At 47.0% G+C, this 16,870-nt stretch overlaps 2 protein-coding genes across 5 annotated transcripts in view; one reads left to right on the top strand and one right to left on the bottom strand.

Annotated features, from left to right (window-relative positions):
- Window positions 1–321: 321 nt before the first annotated feature.
- Window positions 322–16,622, top strand: LOC120029455 (MMS19 nucleotide excision repair protein homolog). Of its 2 annotated transcripts, XM_038974670.1 has the most exons (31): window positions 322–419; window positions 1,308–1,356; window positions 1,466–1,566; window positions 1,679–1,764; window positions 1,910–1,984; window positions 2,134–2,203; window positions 2,364–2,492; window positions 3,103–3,164; window positions 4,860–4,946; window positions 6,026–6,100; window positions 6,198–6,275; window positions 6,421–6,559; window positions 8,329–8,483; window positions 8,796–8,865; window positions 9,320–9,445; window positions 9,701–9,782; window positions 9,899–9,996; window positions 10,128–10,289; window positions 10,397–10,549; window positions 10,834–10,927; window positions 11,047–11,149; window positions 11,335–11,406; window positions 11,645–11,771; window positions 11,862–11,968; window positions 12,292–12,348; window positions 12,623–12,809; window positions 12,943–13,025; window positions 13,260–13,424; window positions 13,903–13,962; window positions 14,058–14,158; window positions 14,371–16,622. In XM_038974670.1, the coding sequence occupies exons 1-31, from the start codon at window positions 329–331 to the stop codon at window positions 14,399–14,401; spliced, it is 3,075 nt and encodes a 1,024-aa protein (XP_038830598.1). In that variant the 5' UTR covers window positions 322–328; the 3' UTR covers window positions 14,402–16,622. The 2 variants fall into 2 exon arrangements, with proteins under 2 accessions (XP_038830598.1, XP_038830599.1); XM_038974671.1 differs by lacking the exon at window positions 14,371–16,622 and having other exon boundaries at window positions 13,880–13,962.
- The window catches only part of LOC120029456 (palmitoyltransferase ZDHHC16B-like), a 14,406-nt gene continuing 12,726 nt past the window's right edge, over window positions 15,191–16,870 (bottom strand). For 2 of the 3 annotated variants that reach the window (XM_038974672.1, XM_038974674.1), the window contains 3 exons: window positions 16,613–16,736; window positions 16,459–16,529; window positions 15,191–16,369 (listed from right to left, as the gene is read on the bottom strand). In XM_038974672.1, the coding sequence (XP_038830600.1) occupies window positions 16,261–16,369; window positions 16,459–16,529; window positions 16,613–16,736 (304 nt within the window). In that variant the 3' untranslated portion in view covers window positions 15,191–16,260. Of the gene's footprint in view, window positions 16,530–16,612; window positions 16,737–16,870 lie in introns of all 3 variants that reach the window. The other variant, XM_038974673.1, reaches the window with a different exon arrangement.

Genomic DNA, 16,870 nt, shown 5'->3' with positions numbered 1-16,870 from the left:
ATAATATTGAAAGTCCTCAACCTTGCTAAACATTTACTTGCTATATTTAGCAGATGAATGGGCAAATAATTAAATACAATATAAGATTTCCAACATACATAGTTGTATTTGGAATATGCACTTGGCCACTACCACAACCAACAGATGATGTATTATTTGGTTAGTTAAATATCTAGCTACAGCTGTATTACCCTGCAAAAATGGAATTGCACCTTTATGTATGTCGTTAAAAATCATACGACGTAATAACGTTTTTTGTGACCCTGATCTCAGGGTAACCGCAAAAACTTTCCACGCATGCTCACTTCAGTTTGAACCAAGGCTGTTCATGATGGCTGCGGATAGTGCCTTGCTATTGGGCTTGGTAGAAGAATTCGTTTTGGGACAACAGGACCGCAAGGCTGTAGACACCGCAACAGGTAGCTGCCAAAAGTATTCAAGTCACCTTTCTCTCTGATACGGCTTTTGAGATAAAAAAATCAATGAATGATACATACATCGCGCGTGACTGATGTCTGGCAAAGATGCTAGCTAGCAGCAGGCTATCACAAGTCTAAGCTACATCCTGTGTTCAACCGCACGCTATAGAAATAACCGACAAAAAAGTTGGCCTGTTCAGTTTACCATATGTACCTGTAGCTTTGCACGTACACAACCTGGCAATCAATGTCTATTAATTCAATGGAATGTATTGACCGCTGTTCTTGGCCATAACCTGAATGGTTTTAGCTAGCCAGCAGATCTGACCTATTTGCTACAGCTGCACTAGGGTTGGACAGCATTCATGTGAATATTAAAACAGCTGAGTCAGCGCAATATGGCTCTGAAAATGTAACGTAATCCAGTACTGAGAAATGCGTTGTACTCTGAATTGTTCCCTCTTTTACACCAAGCAGATTGTAGGACTGTTAAAAAACAAACAGTAGTTACATCTTCTCTGTGTACCTTTTGTGATCATGGGACAATTTGGAGTACAATGCATTTGTAATCCCTGGATTGAGGTACATTTTCCGAGCAAAAACTCACACAGGCTCCGTGGTATCTTAATTTACACAGGAGGAATTCTGTCTGACCCAAGTGCAGCTGTAAACAAGCGGGTCGGATTTGCTAGGTAGCTAGCTAGCTCGATCTGAAAAGGGTCTTTCACAACGCATTAGACTCTGGACCTACTTTCCTGTCTCCTAAAGTGTCTGCATGATGTATCCTACTGACCACTTGTCTTTTCCTCTTGTTAAATAAATGCATTTTCAAGTTTTAATGTTACATGCACAAGTACAGTGAAATGCCCTTAATTTTCTTTGCATTAGAACTCAAGGCTGGACAGTTTACTATACTGCAGTTGGTTGAAGCCTTGGGGTAATGTATACAATCATCATTATTGTCCCAGTTACTAACAATGTCATAAACCTCAATGTCATGCAGTTCTAGCCTCCACTAACAAGTTGACCATCCTGTCTCTGTGAAGTTTGCATCTAACCAGCTCCCAACCCCAGACCCGAGCCCGTGGTGTCCAGCTCCTCTCCAATGTCCTACAGGAGTGCCATGGAGACCTTACAGAGAGAGAAGGTAGTCAACACTATAGCACCTCTTTGGCATCATAACCCACCTTTGCCATTTGCTTAGTGTGTGCTATATGTCCTGTCAATTTATTATCTTCTCCTTTTTGTTTTGTCCTAAGTGGAAGTCCTTATAGTGTTTTATGAGAACAGATTGAAGGACCACTATGTCATCACACCACATGTCATACAGGGGCTGAAAGCGCTGGTAAGTCTCAAGCTTAGTAACCTCTGTCATGTTAAATTTCACAAGGATATTAGAGAAATGTCAATATTATCCCGTCAAAAGTGAACTGAGAGTGAGAGGTGGTACCTTGCCTATCCCTGACCGACATCTTGAAATATCCTCTCAGACCAAATGCTCAGTGTTGCCGCCTGGGTCCGCAGTGTCCATTCTGAAATCACTATTCCAGGACATCCATGTGCAGGTAAACACACCCAACCTGCCCCGTCAAGTGTAAATTCTCCTAAATAATGAGCATACAAGTAGTTATTAAAGGCTTAATAAGCCCATATGTTTCTTATACTGCAACACCCTGACTCTGTTTATCTGGTTTCTTTGTCTGTGTCACTACAGTCCCTGATGCTGGCGGAGCGGTCGTGTGTTTACAACATCCTCATCCGGCTTATGGAATCCAGAGAGTCAGGTAAGAGCCCAGGTAGTGTGGTAGCTATAATGGAGAAATCCGCGGGTCACGGAGATCCTTGTCGAGAGTGATACAGCTTTGAAATAACCTGCGTGATCTATTCTGCATGTTACGTATCAGAGGGTTGTTACATTGATTGACTACTTTTCCCATCCCACAGAGCTGAAGGGCCTGGGTGCAGACTTTGTCTATGGGTTTGTCCAGTCAGTGGATGGGGAGAGGGACCCACGCAACCTTCTCCTGGCCTTCCATATCGCTAGGAAGATTGTTCATGAAGGCTATGATCTTGGTGAGAACACGCGTGCGCTATCACATTGTTGTGCAGCTGTTGTTGTTCCAAAACTTTTGAAATGTGTTTTATGTACCTTTTTGTTGTTGTACATGTTGTCGTCTTGTTCTTCATTGTTGCTGAGGTTTACTGGGCATTGAGTGAACTTGTAACACGTCCAACCGGAAGCGTACCATCTCGGCAGCGCTGTGAATGACTTCATAAGAGGATTGCACATTTGTTTCTATTGCGCGACGACATTTTGGTGTGACCAAATCATGGGCTGGTCCCACCAACTGAAAATGTTAGTGGCGCCTGTGCCACCAGGAGGGACAGTTAATCTGTAGCCCTACACACACACACACACACACACACACACACACACACACACACACACACACACACACACACACACACACACACACACACACACTGCTAGTCTAAAAGAGAGGTTTAAGCACCCTTTTATGTAGACCAGTAGTCGGGTTGAGATTTAATACATGCATTATTAACATTTGCTTAACCTTTTATTGAACCTTTATCATGACCTTTAAGTATATTTTATCTTAACATGTATTATTCAATGATTCCTCAATTCTGAGAGTATGATCCCGTCTGTGTTTTATTTCAGGTAAATTCACAGAGGAGCTGTTTGAAGTGACATCCTGCTATTTCCCTATAGACTTCAGCCCTGTAAGTGTTTGTTTCCCTATAGACTTCAGCCCTGTAAGTGTTAGTTTCCCTATAGACTTCAGCCCTGTAAGTGTTTGTTTCCCTATAGACTTCAGCCCTGTAAGTGTTAGTTTCCCTATAGACTTCAGCCCTGTAAGTGTTAGTTTCCCTATAGACTTCAGCCCTGTAAGTGTTTGTTTCCCTATAGACTTCAGCCCTGTAAGTGTTAGTTTCCCTGTAGACTTCAGCCCTGTAAGTGTTAGTTTCCCTATAGACTTCAGCCCTGTAAGTGTTAGTTTCCCTATAGACTTCAGCCCTGTAAGTGTTAGTTTCCCTGTAGACTTCAGCCCTGTAAGTGTTAGTTTCCCTATAGACTTCAGCCCTGTAAGTGTTAGTTTCCCTATAGACTTCAGCCCTGTAAGTGTTTGTTTCCCTATAGACTTCAGCCCTGTAAGTGTTAGTTTCCCTATAGACTTCAGCCCTGTAAGTGTTTGTTTCCCTGTAGACTTCAGCCCTGTAAGTGTTAGTTTCCCTGTAGACTTCAGCCCTGTAAGTGTTTGTTTCCCTGTAGACTTCAGCCCTGTAAGTGTTAGTTTCCCTGTAGACTTCAGCCCTGTAAGTGTTTGTTTCCCTATAGATTTCAGCCCTGTAAGTATTTGTTTCCCTATAGACTTCAGCCCTGTAAGTGTTTGTTTCCCTATAGACTTCAGCCCTGTAAGTGTTTGTTTCCCTATAGACTTCAGCCCTGTAAATGTTAGTTTCCCTATAGACTTCAGCCCTGTAAGTGTTAGTTTCCCTATAGACTTCAGCCCTGTAAGTGTTAGTTTCCCTATAGACTTCAGCCCTGTAAGTGTTAGTTTCCCTATAGACTTCAGCCCTGTAAGTGTTTGTTTCCCTATAGACTTCAGCCCTGTAAGTGTTAGTTTCCCTATAGACTTCAGCCCTGTAAGTGTTTGTTTCCCTATAGACTTCAGCCCTGTAAATGTTAGTTTCCCTATAGACTTCAGCCCTGTAAGTGTTAGTTTCCCTATAGACTTCAGCCCTGTAAGTGTTAGTTTCCCTGTAGACTTCAGCCCTGTAAGTGTTAGTTTCCCTATAGACTTCAGCCCTGTAAGTGTTAGTTTCCCTATAGACTTCAGCCCTGTAAGTGTTAGTTTCCCTATAGACTTCAGCCCTGTAAGTGTTTGTTTCCCTATAGACTTCAGCCCTGTAAGTGTTAGTTTCCCTATAGACTTCAGCCCTGTAAGTGTTAGTTTCCCTGTAGACTTCAGCCCTGTAAGTGTTTGTTTGCGAAGCTACTGTGGACTTACACCAGTCAGGAGACAACGCTGATTGATGTGAGACTGTCCTGTGTGCTTTGATACCTGAGCCATGTGACACTGACTAGCATCTGGCAGAGGATTGTAGGAAATGGTTAACCCCGGAGTTAAAATACTGACAGACAGCTTGTGTACTGTTTTATGTGATTCACGTTGATTGACAATTGAGACCATTTAGAATTTACTAGAACAGTTTTAGATGAACGTTCATTTGATGAGCATTTACAGCTGTAGGGAGGGCCGTTTGATGACTTGGACGTTTGTTCATTGAATGAAAACATTTTAAGAGTTCTCAAGTGTTTTGAAATGGTTGACCCAGTAGAATGAGAATCATTCCATTTCAATGGGTTGACCGCCATCTAACTCCATGACTGCCTCTGTGTGTGACCCCACCCAGCCCCCGAACGACCCCCATGGCATCACCCAGGAGGAGCTGGTCCTGGCCCTGAGGGCCGTGCTCACCGGAACACCACGCTTTGCAGAGGTGGGGGGGGAGACATACTGTACTGCACACTACACATACAGTAAGGGGTAAGCGAGAACAGTACGCAATGCGTCGTCTCCTCCCACATATCCACCATGCCTGGCAAACGAGACTGCACAATGCATAGCCTTTTAGGACGTCAGAGGTGGTCTTTGTGTATGGCTGCGTGTTTGTGAGCGGTAACGTAGACAAGTGAAATGGTTAGGGTTTGTGGGTGCGCCTGTGATCACGTTTTCTTGTTCACCTGCACAGTTTACAGCGGGGTAATAAAGGTGCAGCGAAGTGCTTACGTGCTAGCTCCCTCAATCAATACAGTACATCAATCAATAATAGCAATAAAAGGTTCAAGTAATAGAAGTGCTAGTATGCGTGGTAATAATGGGCTGTATTTACACTATCTATGATGAGTAGTGGCTTGGCCATGCAGTGGAATAAGCTATGTAATAGAACAGCAGTGTTTAGTGTGTGTGTGTGTGTGTGTTTATGGTTGTTTGCTTGTGTGTGTTTGTGTATACGTTTGTGTGTGAGGGTTGGATGGGTGTGTAATCAGCGCAAATAGAAACTATTTGCACCTTAGAGACTAAGGTGCAGGTCTGCGCAGGGAGACAGCTAGGGTTAGCTGTTCAGCAGTCTGACGGCCTGGCGGTAGAAGCTGTCTTTGACCCTGTTGGCACCGTTCTGCCAGGGCTCTAACCACCTCCCTGGAAGCTGTCTCATCGCCGATCAGGCCCACCGCCGTTGTGTCGTCGGCAAACTTAATGATTGTGTTGGAGTCGTTTGTGGCCCCTCAGTTGTGGGTGTACAGGAGGGGGCTGAGCACGCACTCCTGGGGGGAACCCCCGTGTTGTGGGTCAGCGTGGCGGAGAGGTTGTTGCCTACCTTCACCACCTAGGGTCTGCCAATCAGGAAGTCCAGGATCCAGTTGCAGAGGGAGGTGTTCATCAATCAAATCAAATGTATTTCTGAAGACGTTTTACATCAGCAGACGTCACAAAGTGCTTGTAGAGAAACCCCTACCCAGGGACCTTGAGCTTAGTGTCAACGCGGGTTCTGATTTGTGGATTGTCTCGCTTCAACAGTTCCTGCTGCCACTGATCATTGAGAAGCTGGACTCCGATGTTCAGAGTGCCAAGGTGGACTCCCTGCAGACCCTGGTAAGACCTCGTCGGTTACCTCATCATCTTTACGGTTTACGTGTGCAGCAAACGGCATTCATGTCTTAATGGCCCGCGTTTTCTCCCCATGTTGCAGACTGCCTGTGCTTCTGTGTATGAACATAAAGAGCTAGCCCAATTCCTACCAGGCCTTTGGGCCTCGCTGCGCAGAGAGGTACGTTTCAATGCAGCTTGGGGGCCAGCGACATATCAGTACGGTTTGTAAAAGAGTCCTATACGGTGAGCTGTGGTAAGGCTACGTGAGGAATCTTTGATAGCAGATCATCTGAATGGAGAGTTTTGTTGACCTCCCTGTGCAGGTGTTTCAGACAGCTAGTGAGCGGGTGGAGTCCGCTGGCCTAGCCGCCGTCGGTTCCCTGACAGCCTGTCTCTCCCGCTCCGTCCTCAACTCCGACTCTGAAGACTCCCTCAATGTCTTCCTGGAGCTGGTCCTCAAAGGTACCACCTCAAACTTTCTGGTTCTGGGCACAAGTGGTGTTTGTTTATTGTCGTTGTGTAGCGGTGTGTGGGGACAGTCTATTCAGGAAATGTGTGAGAATGAGTCTGACTTGGCAATCACATTCTCCTCAGGGCTTACCACAGTAGTAAAAGCGTTAAATCAGAGAGTGAGAGACTGCGGGAGGGTATATACACTTTATATAATCCAGTACACAGTGTCCTGATATAAACTCAGCAAAACTCACCCTTTTTCAGGACCCTGTCTTTCAAAGATAATTCGTAAAAATCCAAATAACTTCACAGGTCTTCATTGTAAAGAGTTCAAACACCGTTTCCTATGCTTGTTCAATGAACCATAAACAATTAATGAACATGCACCTGTGGAACGGTTGTTAAGACACTAACAGCTTACAGACGGTAGGCAATTAAGGTCACAGTTATGAAAACTTAGGACACTAAAGAGGCCTTTCTGCTGACTCTGAAAAACTCCTAAATAAAGATGCCCAGTGTCCCTGCTGATCTGTGTGAACGTGCCTTAGGCATGCTGCAACGAGGCATGAGGACTGCAGATGTGGCCAGGGCAATAAATTGCAATGTCCGTACTGTGAGACGCCTAAGACAGCGCTACAGGGAGACAGGACAGAGAGCTGATCGTCCTCGCAGTGGCAGACCACATGTAACAACACCTGCACAGGATCCGAACATCACACCTGCGGGACAGGTACAGGATGGCAACAGCAACTGCCCGAGTTACACCAAGAATGCACAATCCCTCCATCAGTGCTCAGACTGTCTGCAATAGGCTGAGAGACGCTGGACTGAGGGCTTGTAGACCTGTTGTAAGGCAGGTCCTCACCAGACATCACCGGCAACAACGTCTCCTATGGGCACAAACCAACCGTCGCTAGACCAGACAGGACTGGCAAAAAGTGCTCTTCACTGACGAGTTGCGGTTTTGTCTCACCAGGGGTGATGGTCGGATTTGCGTTTATCGTCGAAGGAATGAGCTTTACACCGAGGCCTGTACTCTGGAGCGGGATCGATTTGGAGGTGGAGGGTCCGTCATGGTCTGGGGTGGTGTGTCACAGCATCATCGGACTGAGCTTGTTGTCATTGCAGGCAATCTCAATGCTGTGCATTACAGGGAAGACATCGTCCTCCCTCATGTGGTACCCTTCCTGCAGGCTCATCCTGACATGACCCTCCAGCATGACAAGGCCATCAGCCATACTGCTCATTCTGTGTGTGATTTCCAGCAAGACAGGAATGTCAGTGTTCTGCCATGGCAAGCGAAGAGCCCGGATCTCAATCCCATTGAGCACGTTAGGACCTGTTGGATCGGAAGGCTAGGACCATTCCCCCCAGAAATGTCTGGGAACTTGCAGGTGCCTTGGTGGAAGAGTGGGGTAACATCTCACAGCAAGAACTGGCAAATCTGGTGCAGTCCATGAGGAGGAGATGCACTGCAGTACTTAATTCAGTTGGTGGCCACACCAGATACTGACTGTTACTTTTGATTTTGACCCCCCCTTGGTTCAGGGACACATTATTCAATTTCTGTTAGTCAGATGTCTGTGGAACTTGTTCAGTTTATGTCTCAGTTGTTGAATCTTGTTATGTTCATACAAATATCTTCACATGTTAAGTTTGCTGGAAATAAACGCAGTTGACAGTGAGAGGACGTTTCTTTTTTGCTGAGTTTATATAGATCTCACACACACACAGATACACCATTGCCAATGTGCCAACCCGACCCAATGTTTTCCTAGACTGTCAGCACCATCTGTGTGAGCCGGACCTGAAGCTGGTGTGGCCCAGTGCGAAGCTGCTGCAGGCCACCTCTACCGCCTCCTACAGGGCGAGCCACAGAGTTGCCGCCGCCGTCCTGCCGTCCCTCATAGAGCAATACAACAGCCGCACACAGGTGAGTCACACCATTCAGCTAGGACGTTCCATTATCGTCGATGTTGCTGCTCGTCTCACATTCTTGACCGTTGGTAACGATTTGATTAGTTTGCCCATGGCAGCTTCATTACTGTGTGAATTGGTGGCTTCCTGCATAGTCACAAACACATTTGTTTGTTATTGCGTTGTACGTTATGGCCTTTTGTTGACCCGATATTGCCACAGGACATGTAGGCGACCTGTTATAAGTATCTTGGTTCTATCTCACTTCCTATAGGTGCATGATGTTATCAGTGAAATCGTTCATATCTGTCTGTCTGCTCCTGTGTAGTGTGCTCAGCGGCGCACCCTACTGGAGGTGTTACAGGGCTTCGTCCATCCGGTGACGTCATCAGAAGAGGGTAAGTGTAACGTCCTTTACTGTCCCTTGTCTCTTTGTGCCACGTCTCGTTCCTCCTTTCCTCTGCCATTGTATGCCTCGGCTGCTAAACGTGTGATATACAGTGCTGGATTTCAGGGCCTCATTTGAAAAGAGTATTTGAAGCGGAACGCTGTTCGAGTTTGCCCGAGCGTTATGACACTTTTAATCACAAATCGAGCTTTAGGGAATGACGGTCATGTCCAGTCGTTTGTACTGTGCAATAACTCCCACTCCCTCCTGAAATAGTTCATCTCTCCTCTTACCTTCCTGCTATGTGTGTCGCTGTGAATTGTTCCATTAACCTTTTCCCAATGTGTCACACTCTTGCACTCTCACAACACTCCCTCCCCCCCTCTCTCACTTCTTTTTATCTCCCTCCCTCTCCCCTTCTCTCTCTCTCTCTCTCTCTCGTTCTCTCTCTCTCTCCCCCCCAGATGAGAGTGTGCTGTTGGACTTCAGGCAGTCTCTGTGCAGTATAGTGTTCTCTGCTCTGTCTGAGAGCAACGCTGACCTCCAGATCACATCTATGCGTGTGCTCACTGCGCTGGGCCAACAGACAGGTGACGCTCCTAACCTTTCGACCCCTCTTCCAATGAACGTGTACCTGAACCCGCTCAACACATTCGAGACCTTTTGAGCTCACCCCGCTGCTACTGAATCGGTCAGAATGGCGTTTTTGTCCACATGCCGTTCAGCTTGTGCCTCTTCCTGTTACTGTGGGATAGAGAATACATTTGATTGGCCATTCGGTTCGTGCTACATCTACCTTTACTACGCTGAGATGTATAGGTTGACCTCTCCCACCTCTCTCCTAGGCCTGCTGTTAGAGTCAGATGTGGAGCTGGCCGTTGACCACCTCACCAGGCTCATCCTGGAGGAGGAAGATCCTAAAGTCAGGTTAGTTCCTGTTTTCAGTTGCTCCGGGAGGGAAATCAGAAGTCTATGATACCTAATCAATCAAATAACACATTGGCTTGGTCCTCCTCCTCTCTCGTCTCTCCCCGTCTGTCCAGCCTGGCTGTGGTTGAGTGTGCAGGGGCTCTGGCTCGCCTGCACCCTGCAGCCTTCATCTCTAAGATGGTTCCACGGCTGAAGGAGGAGATCTTCTCAGGTGGGTTAAGGTCAAAGGTCGAAACGAAATAATGTCAACGAAGGTCTTCCCCCGTCATTACGTGCCTTCAGTTGCATCGTTCTAACCAGAGGACGTTTACCGTATTGAACCCTTTCCTCTCCTGTTCCCAGAGCCCATGGCACAAGGTGACAGCGCCACGCCGTCCCAGGAACATTCCCAGCAGGCAGTGCGTCAGCGCTGTGTGGCGGCACTGGCTGCGGTGTCGTCCCGGCCCAGTTTGGTTCAGGAGAGCACACCTGTCCTGCTTCAGGTCCTCACCTCTGCACACACTGGTATGTGTCACCGCCACAGGCAGGCTCTTCTGTCATCGTTTAAGTAGACCCTTCTAAATATCTATGTTACGTAGATTCTGATAACGATGTAATCTCCCTCTTAACAGGCACTGGCGCGTTCTCATTGGAAGAGGTGATCTCTGTCTGCCACAGTCTGCAGAAGATAGCAGAGCAGGCCCAGGACACTGAAGAGACCGGTCGCGTCTTCCATGACGTCATTCCTCGCCTGCTCGGACTGGCATTGCAGGCAGCTTTGCAGGGTGAGAATAGTCCGACCAAGACGTGCCGTCAGGCCTGTGCAACACATTGTAATGTGAACCAGGAAGTACAACCTTTTTATTGAACCAGGAAGTCCATTGAGATAAGACATCTCTTTTTCAGAGGAAGGCTTGTACTGAGAATGTGTTGGTGTTTTAGCAAATATAAGAATGCAAACCTACGCAAGAGAAATGCAAATGACAAATGTCCTCCACGTCATGATGTTGGACAAAGGACTCTTTTTGACTGACTGGTTTTTCTGCTTCTGATCTGTGTTTATGTTAAGGTTCCTCAGACCATCGTAGCCCGATACTCGAGGAGACTGTGCTATCAGCCATGGTACCCATCATCAGCACCACCTGTGCCCGACTACAGTCCCGGTGAGTTCACATCACTGAGACAGCCAGCCACCCAGAAAATACACACACACATTGATAATGGCACATTTATGTTATATGTAAATATTTTGGCTTGGCGCTAACCACTGCTCTGTCACCAGACTGGCTGGCCAAACAGCCTCGCGGGCCGTGTCCCTCTTCCTTGACGGTGATGTTTCCTTCCTGCCAGAGAACGCCTTCCCCTCCCAGATCCAGCTCCTCAAGGTCAGGTTTCAATGCTAAAGACAACCAGCCATCTCCGATTGAAAATGTTTTCTTCGCTGTTATGCCTACAGAGGACACCCCAGGGACAGGATGCATTCTGGGAATCAACAAAGCATTGTATCGCTGAGTGGTATGCTGAGTGTGTTTGAGTGACGTTGTCCTTTGACTTTGTCCTCCGGACGCAGGCAGGTGACTCGCGGAGCCAGTCCCAGATGGTGTGCCTGCTCATGGGTTGTGTGTGCTGGCTGCCACGGACTGTAAGCCCCCCCCCCCCCTCCCTCCTATATCTCTGCACCTCATGACAAGCCTTCAAAATGACATCTTTTTAACATTGTACTGTTAAATGTTCATACTAAGGATACCTGTTTTGTTGCGTTACCTTGGATGACTTGCGTGTTGCCTACTTGTTAACGTCTCTCTGGCCGGTCATGCACATTTTCAAATGGCTTGATTTAGCCTGTGATCGTAGACTGACTGACCGTGTGCCCCGGACAGGTGGAGGTGCCCCAGATGGACAGGCTACTGTTAGAGCTGGAGGAGCTGAGCTGTACCTGTGACCATCCCCTCGCCTACACGTCAGCCGCCAAGTGCTACGCTGGCCTGGTCAACAAGAGTCCCGCAGGCGAGTCCTCCGGTCGTGTCCTTTGACCGAATGGGAATTGGTCAAGTGAATGTTGGTGAGGTGGTATATTGATCGTGTGTGTTTCTACAGGTGAAGCCCTGGACTCTCTGATAGACAGGACGTTGAAGAGGATCTCCACTGAGCTGGACTCTGCATCCTCCCCAGTCAGAACGCAGGCGTTCACTCTGCTGCTCTGGGTTAGACCCCGTTTACATTACTACTGATACGGCAGCATTCTATTAAGAACAAATTCTTATTTACAATGACGGCCTACCCTCCCCTAACCCGGACGACGCTGGGCCAATTGTGCGCCGCCCGGCGGCAGTTTGTATCCATTACGTTCCCTATTCCACTTAGCCTACTGAACTGCCCCCAATACAACCCCTGCGTCTCTAGACTAGGGAACACTGATACTACTACGACCTCTCCTTCAGGGCGAATGGTGACTTGCCTGTGGTACATTGTTGTGTTGTTCCACCCATTCATTCATACAGTTGTGAATGGCTTTTCTTGCCTTTAGGTGTCCAAGGCTCTCCTCCTTCGCTACCACCCTCTGTCCACAGCCCTGACTGACAAGGTAAAAGGACAGGAGTCCTCTTTTGTCTTCCCACACAAACAGTCTGTTAACTGTTCTGTGTCTCTTCTCCCCAGGGGAAAACCTGGCCTAATGTAACAATGAAATCTAGTCGTAATCGTATCAATCCATGAACAGTAAACACACTTTTTTTAAATTCCTTTTTGTATTGAGTTCACCTCACTTTAGCAGTGGAGGTTAAGGGATGAGGCAAGGCTAGAGAAATGACCCCGTCTCTAACCTCACACACCGCAGTAATCCTGTGTGTCTGTCTAAGCTCTTCTCCCTGCTCAGTGACCCAGAGCTGGGTTCGTTAGCGGCCGATGGATTCTCTCTCCTGATGAGCGACTCGCCGGACGTCCTGAACCGCGGTAGCCACGCCGACGTGCGCATCATGTACCGCCAGCGCTTCTTCGCGGAGAACTCTGCCAAACTGGTCGAGGGCTTCAACGCTGTCGTCCAAGGTACTGCGAGGAGACGTTCACGATGCACTACAGACGCAGGACATGTGTTGTGGTGAAAATGGCAAAGCAGTTTTTGAGAGTCCTGTTCATTTGACAGATTCTTAACTTTCCCTTCCTTCTTTCCCCTCTGCAGAGAAGAAGTCTGGCTACCTGAAGGCACTGTCTCACATAGTGAACAACCTACCCAGACAGGTCCAGCTTACTGAGCTACCAGCGGTAAGTAGACAGGACAGGGACCAGTGCCAGACAGGGGAGCAAAAACAGGAACGACTTATAAATATGTATTTCCTCCATGAATATTGTGTTTTATGTCTTGAAATGTAAAACACATTTGAGTGTTTCATCCCATGTGTAATGTATATTTTGTACATCTGAGGAACATTATTTCTCACTCTGGCACTGTTTATCTTACGATACCCCCTTTTTCTATTCTCCTCTGTGTTTGGTCAGCTCCTGCCCCTCCTGCTGGAGGCCCTGTCGTGTCCGGACCAGGGGGTGCAGGTGTCTACCCTGTCCTGCTTGCAACCTGTCCTCCTGGACCCCCCTTCAGCCCTCATCACCCAGCTGGAGGTGCTGGTGGGACGCACTCTAGCGCTCACCACCAGCCCGACCATGGTATGTATCATGTTATAAACAGCCACCACACAAGGAAGCGAAATAGCTAGAGGGGAGTCTAAAAACGTAAGTGTCGGGCAGAGGATGTGGTCTCTCTGTGACATTAGAGTTTGGGCCTCATGCCACACAGACCTCGTATCTTATTATTCGTAATATGCCAGAGACCGATGACTCAGCTTCCGTTGATAGTAACAACGGACGTCTCAGCCGTGTCCCCGCGAGAGTTCAATACATCTGTGCCTGTAAATGAAATGCTGCTCGACTGTACCGGCGCAGTCTTCAACTTGAAATGCAATTAATGGCATGAGCCCCAGAGTGCAACTCTGCGTTTTTGATATCTGGACGATTCAGTATTTTAGCTCAAGTAACCTTGAGTGCCATAGTCCCCAATCCCCATACAGTACACAATGCCACAAAACGATCGTCATTCATGAAGGTTATTTTTTTTTTTTAAGTCTGTCTCACCTCGTCCTCACAGAAAGTGCGGATAGCCTCACTGCGCTGTATCCATGCCCTCTCCCGCTTTCCAGAGCATGAGGTAAGACTTTGGTCTGCTGACTGATGGGCCTTTTTTAATAAGTGATCGCTATTGGCCATATCAACTGATTCATTAACAAACCATTCCCCCGGCAGATCATGCCCTTCCGTGCGAGGGTGCTGCGCGCCCTGGCTGCCCCCCTGGACGACCACAAGAGGGTGGTGAGGAGCGAGGCGGCGGTGGCCCGGAATGAATGGTGAGTCAGTGAGTTCTACTGGGGAACATGGGGGGTGCCCCCCTCAACACAGTAAGGCATTAGAGGTCTTCAAACATTCTCATAACTACAAGGGATAGGGTCAGTCGTGGAAATCTGTTGATGATTCCTGTTCATCTTCTAACAAAGGCAGAATGCCAATATGACAGGAAAGCCTAACGAGAAAATTACAATGTGTCTCTCCTCATGTGAAGGTTTCTTCTGGGGAGTCCAGGAGGCAGGTGAATTTGGCCCCCCATCCCTGACTGGGGTGTGGGAGGGGACAGATGGGAGGGCCTGGATCCAGGCTTGGGGCTCTAGCGCTGCCCTTGGAGTCTGGGACATCTCACCACCACCCACAGCACTTCATCTTGTACATGAGATTCAACACGGGCGGCAGGTAGCCTAGCGGTTAAGAGCGTTGGGCCAGTAACCGACAGGTCGCTGGTTCGAATCGACTAGGTGGGGGGGGGAAATCTGCCGATGTGCCCTTGGGCAAGGCACTTAACCCTAATTGCTCCTGTAAGTTGCTCTGGATAAGAGCGTCTGCTAAATGACACAAATACACTTTTTCTTTTGTACTGCTTCTACTATCAAACGTGAGAGGAGTTAGACTGGCCACTGCATGGTGGCATGGACCTACAGGTGACAGCCTACTGCCACTTCATGGAAGGACAGAGCTGCACTGAAACAGAGAGAAGAAAACAATTTCTATTGGGGAGATGGGTGTTAATGAATGTGTGAAAGAGGACCTATTGCCTATGTATTATTCATATCTAACCATATTAAGGACAATGTGTTTAACAAGGCTCAAAGATTCCATTTTGAAGCGTGAACATTGTATTCAGCACTGGAAGAATGATTGATGCAGCTGGCATGTGGTTGGCTAGACATTTCACGAGGCCAACTTTGAACCTCAATTATGCAGAAGATGTGGACAATATTTAAAATGTCTAACTTAAGCTGTCAATAAAACTTTTTTGTAAATGTATGAGTGCTTTAAATAACAAAAATATCAAAAGAATCTTCAGTCTCCAAAAACAATATTTTATATTAACCAATACAAGCTAATATCAAATGCAATGACACAGACATGCGGCGTACAATAATGGAGCACAGCTCCTATTGGTCATGTCACAGCAGTGAGGACATTTTTTCACTATGGCAACCAGGTAGCCCCTCCCAACTGTTACAGGCTGGCTATTATAGAAATATCCCCTGACCATTATAAATCTAAATGGTGGCCAAACAAGACCAGTTGGGAGGAAGTCTGATGCGCTTTTAACCATGTTAAGACAGGTTAAGTGATCTTAAAGATGGCTACTGGGGAAATCCAGTACCATATGTGATGTGGGCGAGATAATTAATGGACAATGTTAGAAATGTCATATTCCAGTAAAACTGTACTTTGCATTAGTGCCTGATAACCAACAAATATAAACACCTGTTAAAGATTTAACTTCACAAGGCACATTACGAATCTTTTGACAATTCCTAATCCGCCAATGTAGATGTTTAGTCACACACACACCGGATAGGTGCAGTGAAGTGTGTCGTTTTTACAGTGTCAACCATAGTATTACGTCACCCCTGGATATTGGCTGGGGCACTGCTCAGTAATATGAGCACCATGATCTAACTAGAGCCTGAACGATAATATGAATTGTTTATGTAAGTCTGTCAAAAAGTCTCCAGACTACTCACCCCTAGATGGACAATGGCCAAGGTGTGTGGTTATCTAGCTCTAACCTAGTCATTGGTGAAAAGCTCTTTGTTGGCACTGAAAAAGTCCAAACTGCTTTTTCTGTGACTTCAGTACAATTAAAAAGCACACATTTTTGTCAACATACCTACCAGTACAAAAAAAACCAATCAGTTCACAAGACAGGACGACAGTTGAAAAAGACACTTCACATGACAGTGACTGGAGTGCAGATTGAGGTCCCCTAACACCCAGAGGTGCCTTGACATACGGGTCACTATCAAGCCCAAGCGGTCTACTCTTCAGAGGCTAAGACAAGTCCTCTGTTCACCCCACCATCCAGGGGCCAGTAGTGATTCTGGGCCATGGTGTAGAGATGAGAAACTGGCCAGCAGTAGTGAGGTTAGATGGTCATTGGGTCTCTCCTGGTGAAAGCCTGAGGGAATTCCCATACCAGTCCATCTTCATGGGGAGCGTGACTAGACGGCAGGAGGACTCTGGTCAACCAGTGACTGTGAGAAGAAGAAGTCAAACCAACTCTAAGAAGAATCATTTAGGTTTCACAACAGTCTAGAAGTTTGTGGTGATCTGGAGGGCTTACCTTGTCTCCTCCACACCAAACAACACTTTCCAATTGTTTATTTTCCCATAATGGTATGGATTTCGGAACACCTTACAAGAGAGAAACAGGCTTTACTCGCTAATTCCAAACTTGTACACCGTGTTGATATTTGAGTAAATCCAATAAACCTTACCTTTCCCTTCTCCTTTAAGCGTCTGACCTCTTTCTTGTTGATGTGTCTCTCCACGCTGGTCTCCCCTAGGGTGATGAGGATAGCATGCCACAGTGTCAGACCTCCCAGAGCTACTGCCACCGAACTGCAGGGAGGAAAAACGGCAATCATGATCATGATTGTATTAAAAACTAAATTCAAGATAAAAGGGTATATTTGAGAATATGAACAAAAGTATGTGGACACCTGCTCGTCAAACATTTTATTCCAAAATCATGG

Source organism: Salvelinus namaycush, chromosome 35 (assembly GCF_016432855.1).
Source record: "Salvelinus namaycush isolate Seneca chromosome 35, SaNama_1.0, whole genome shotgun sequence".
NCBI lineage: Eukaryota > Metazoa > Chordata > Actinopteri > Salmoniformes > Salmonidae > Salvelinus > Salvelinus namaycush.
This window is presented reverse-complemented; position numbering and strand designations above follow the sequence as displayed.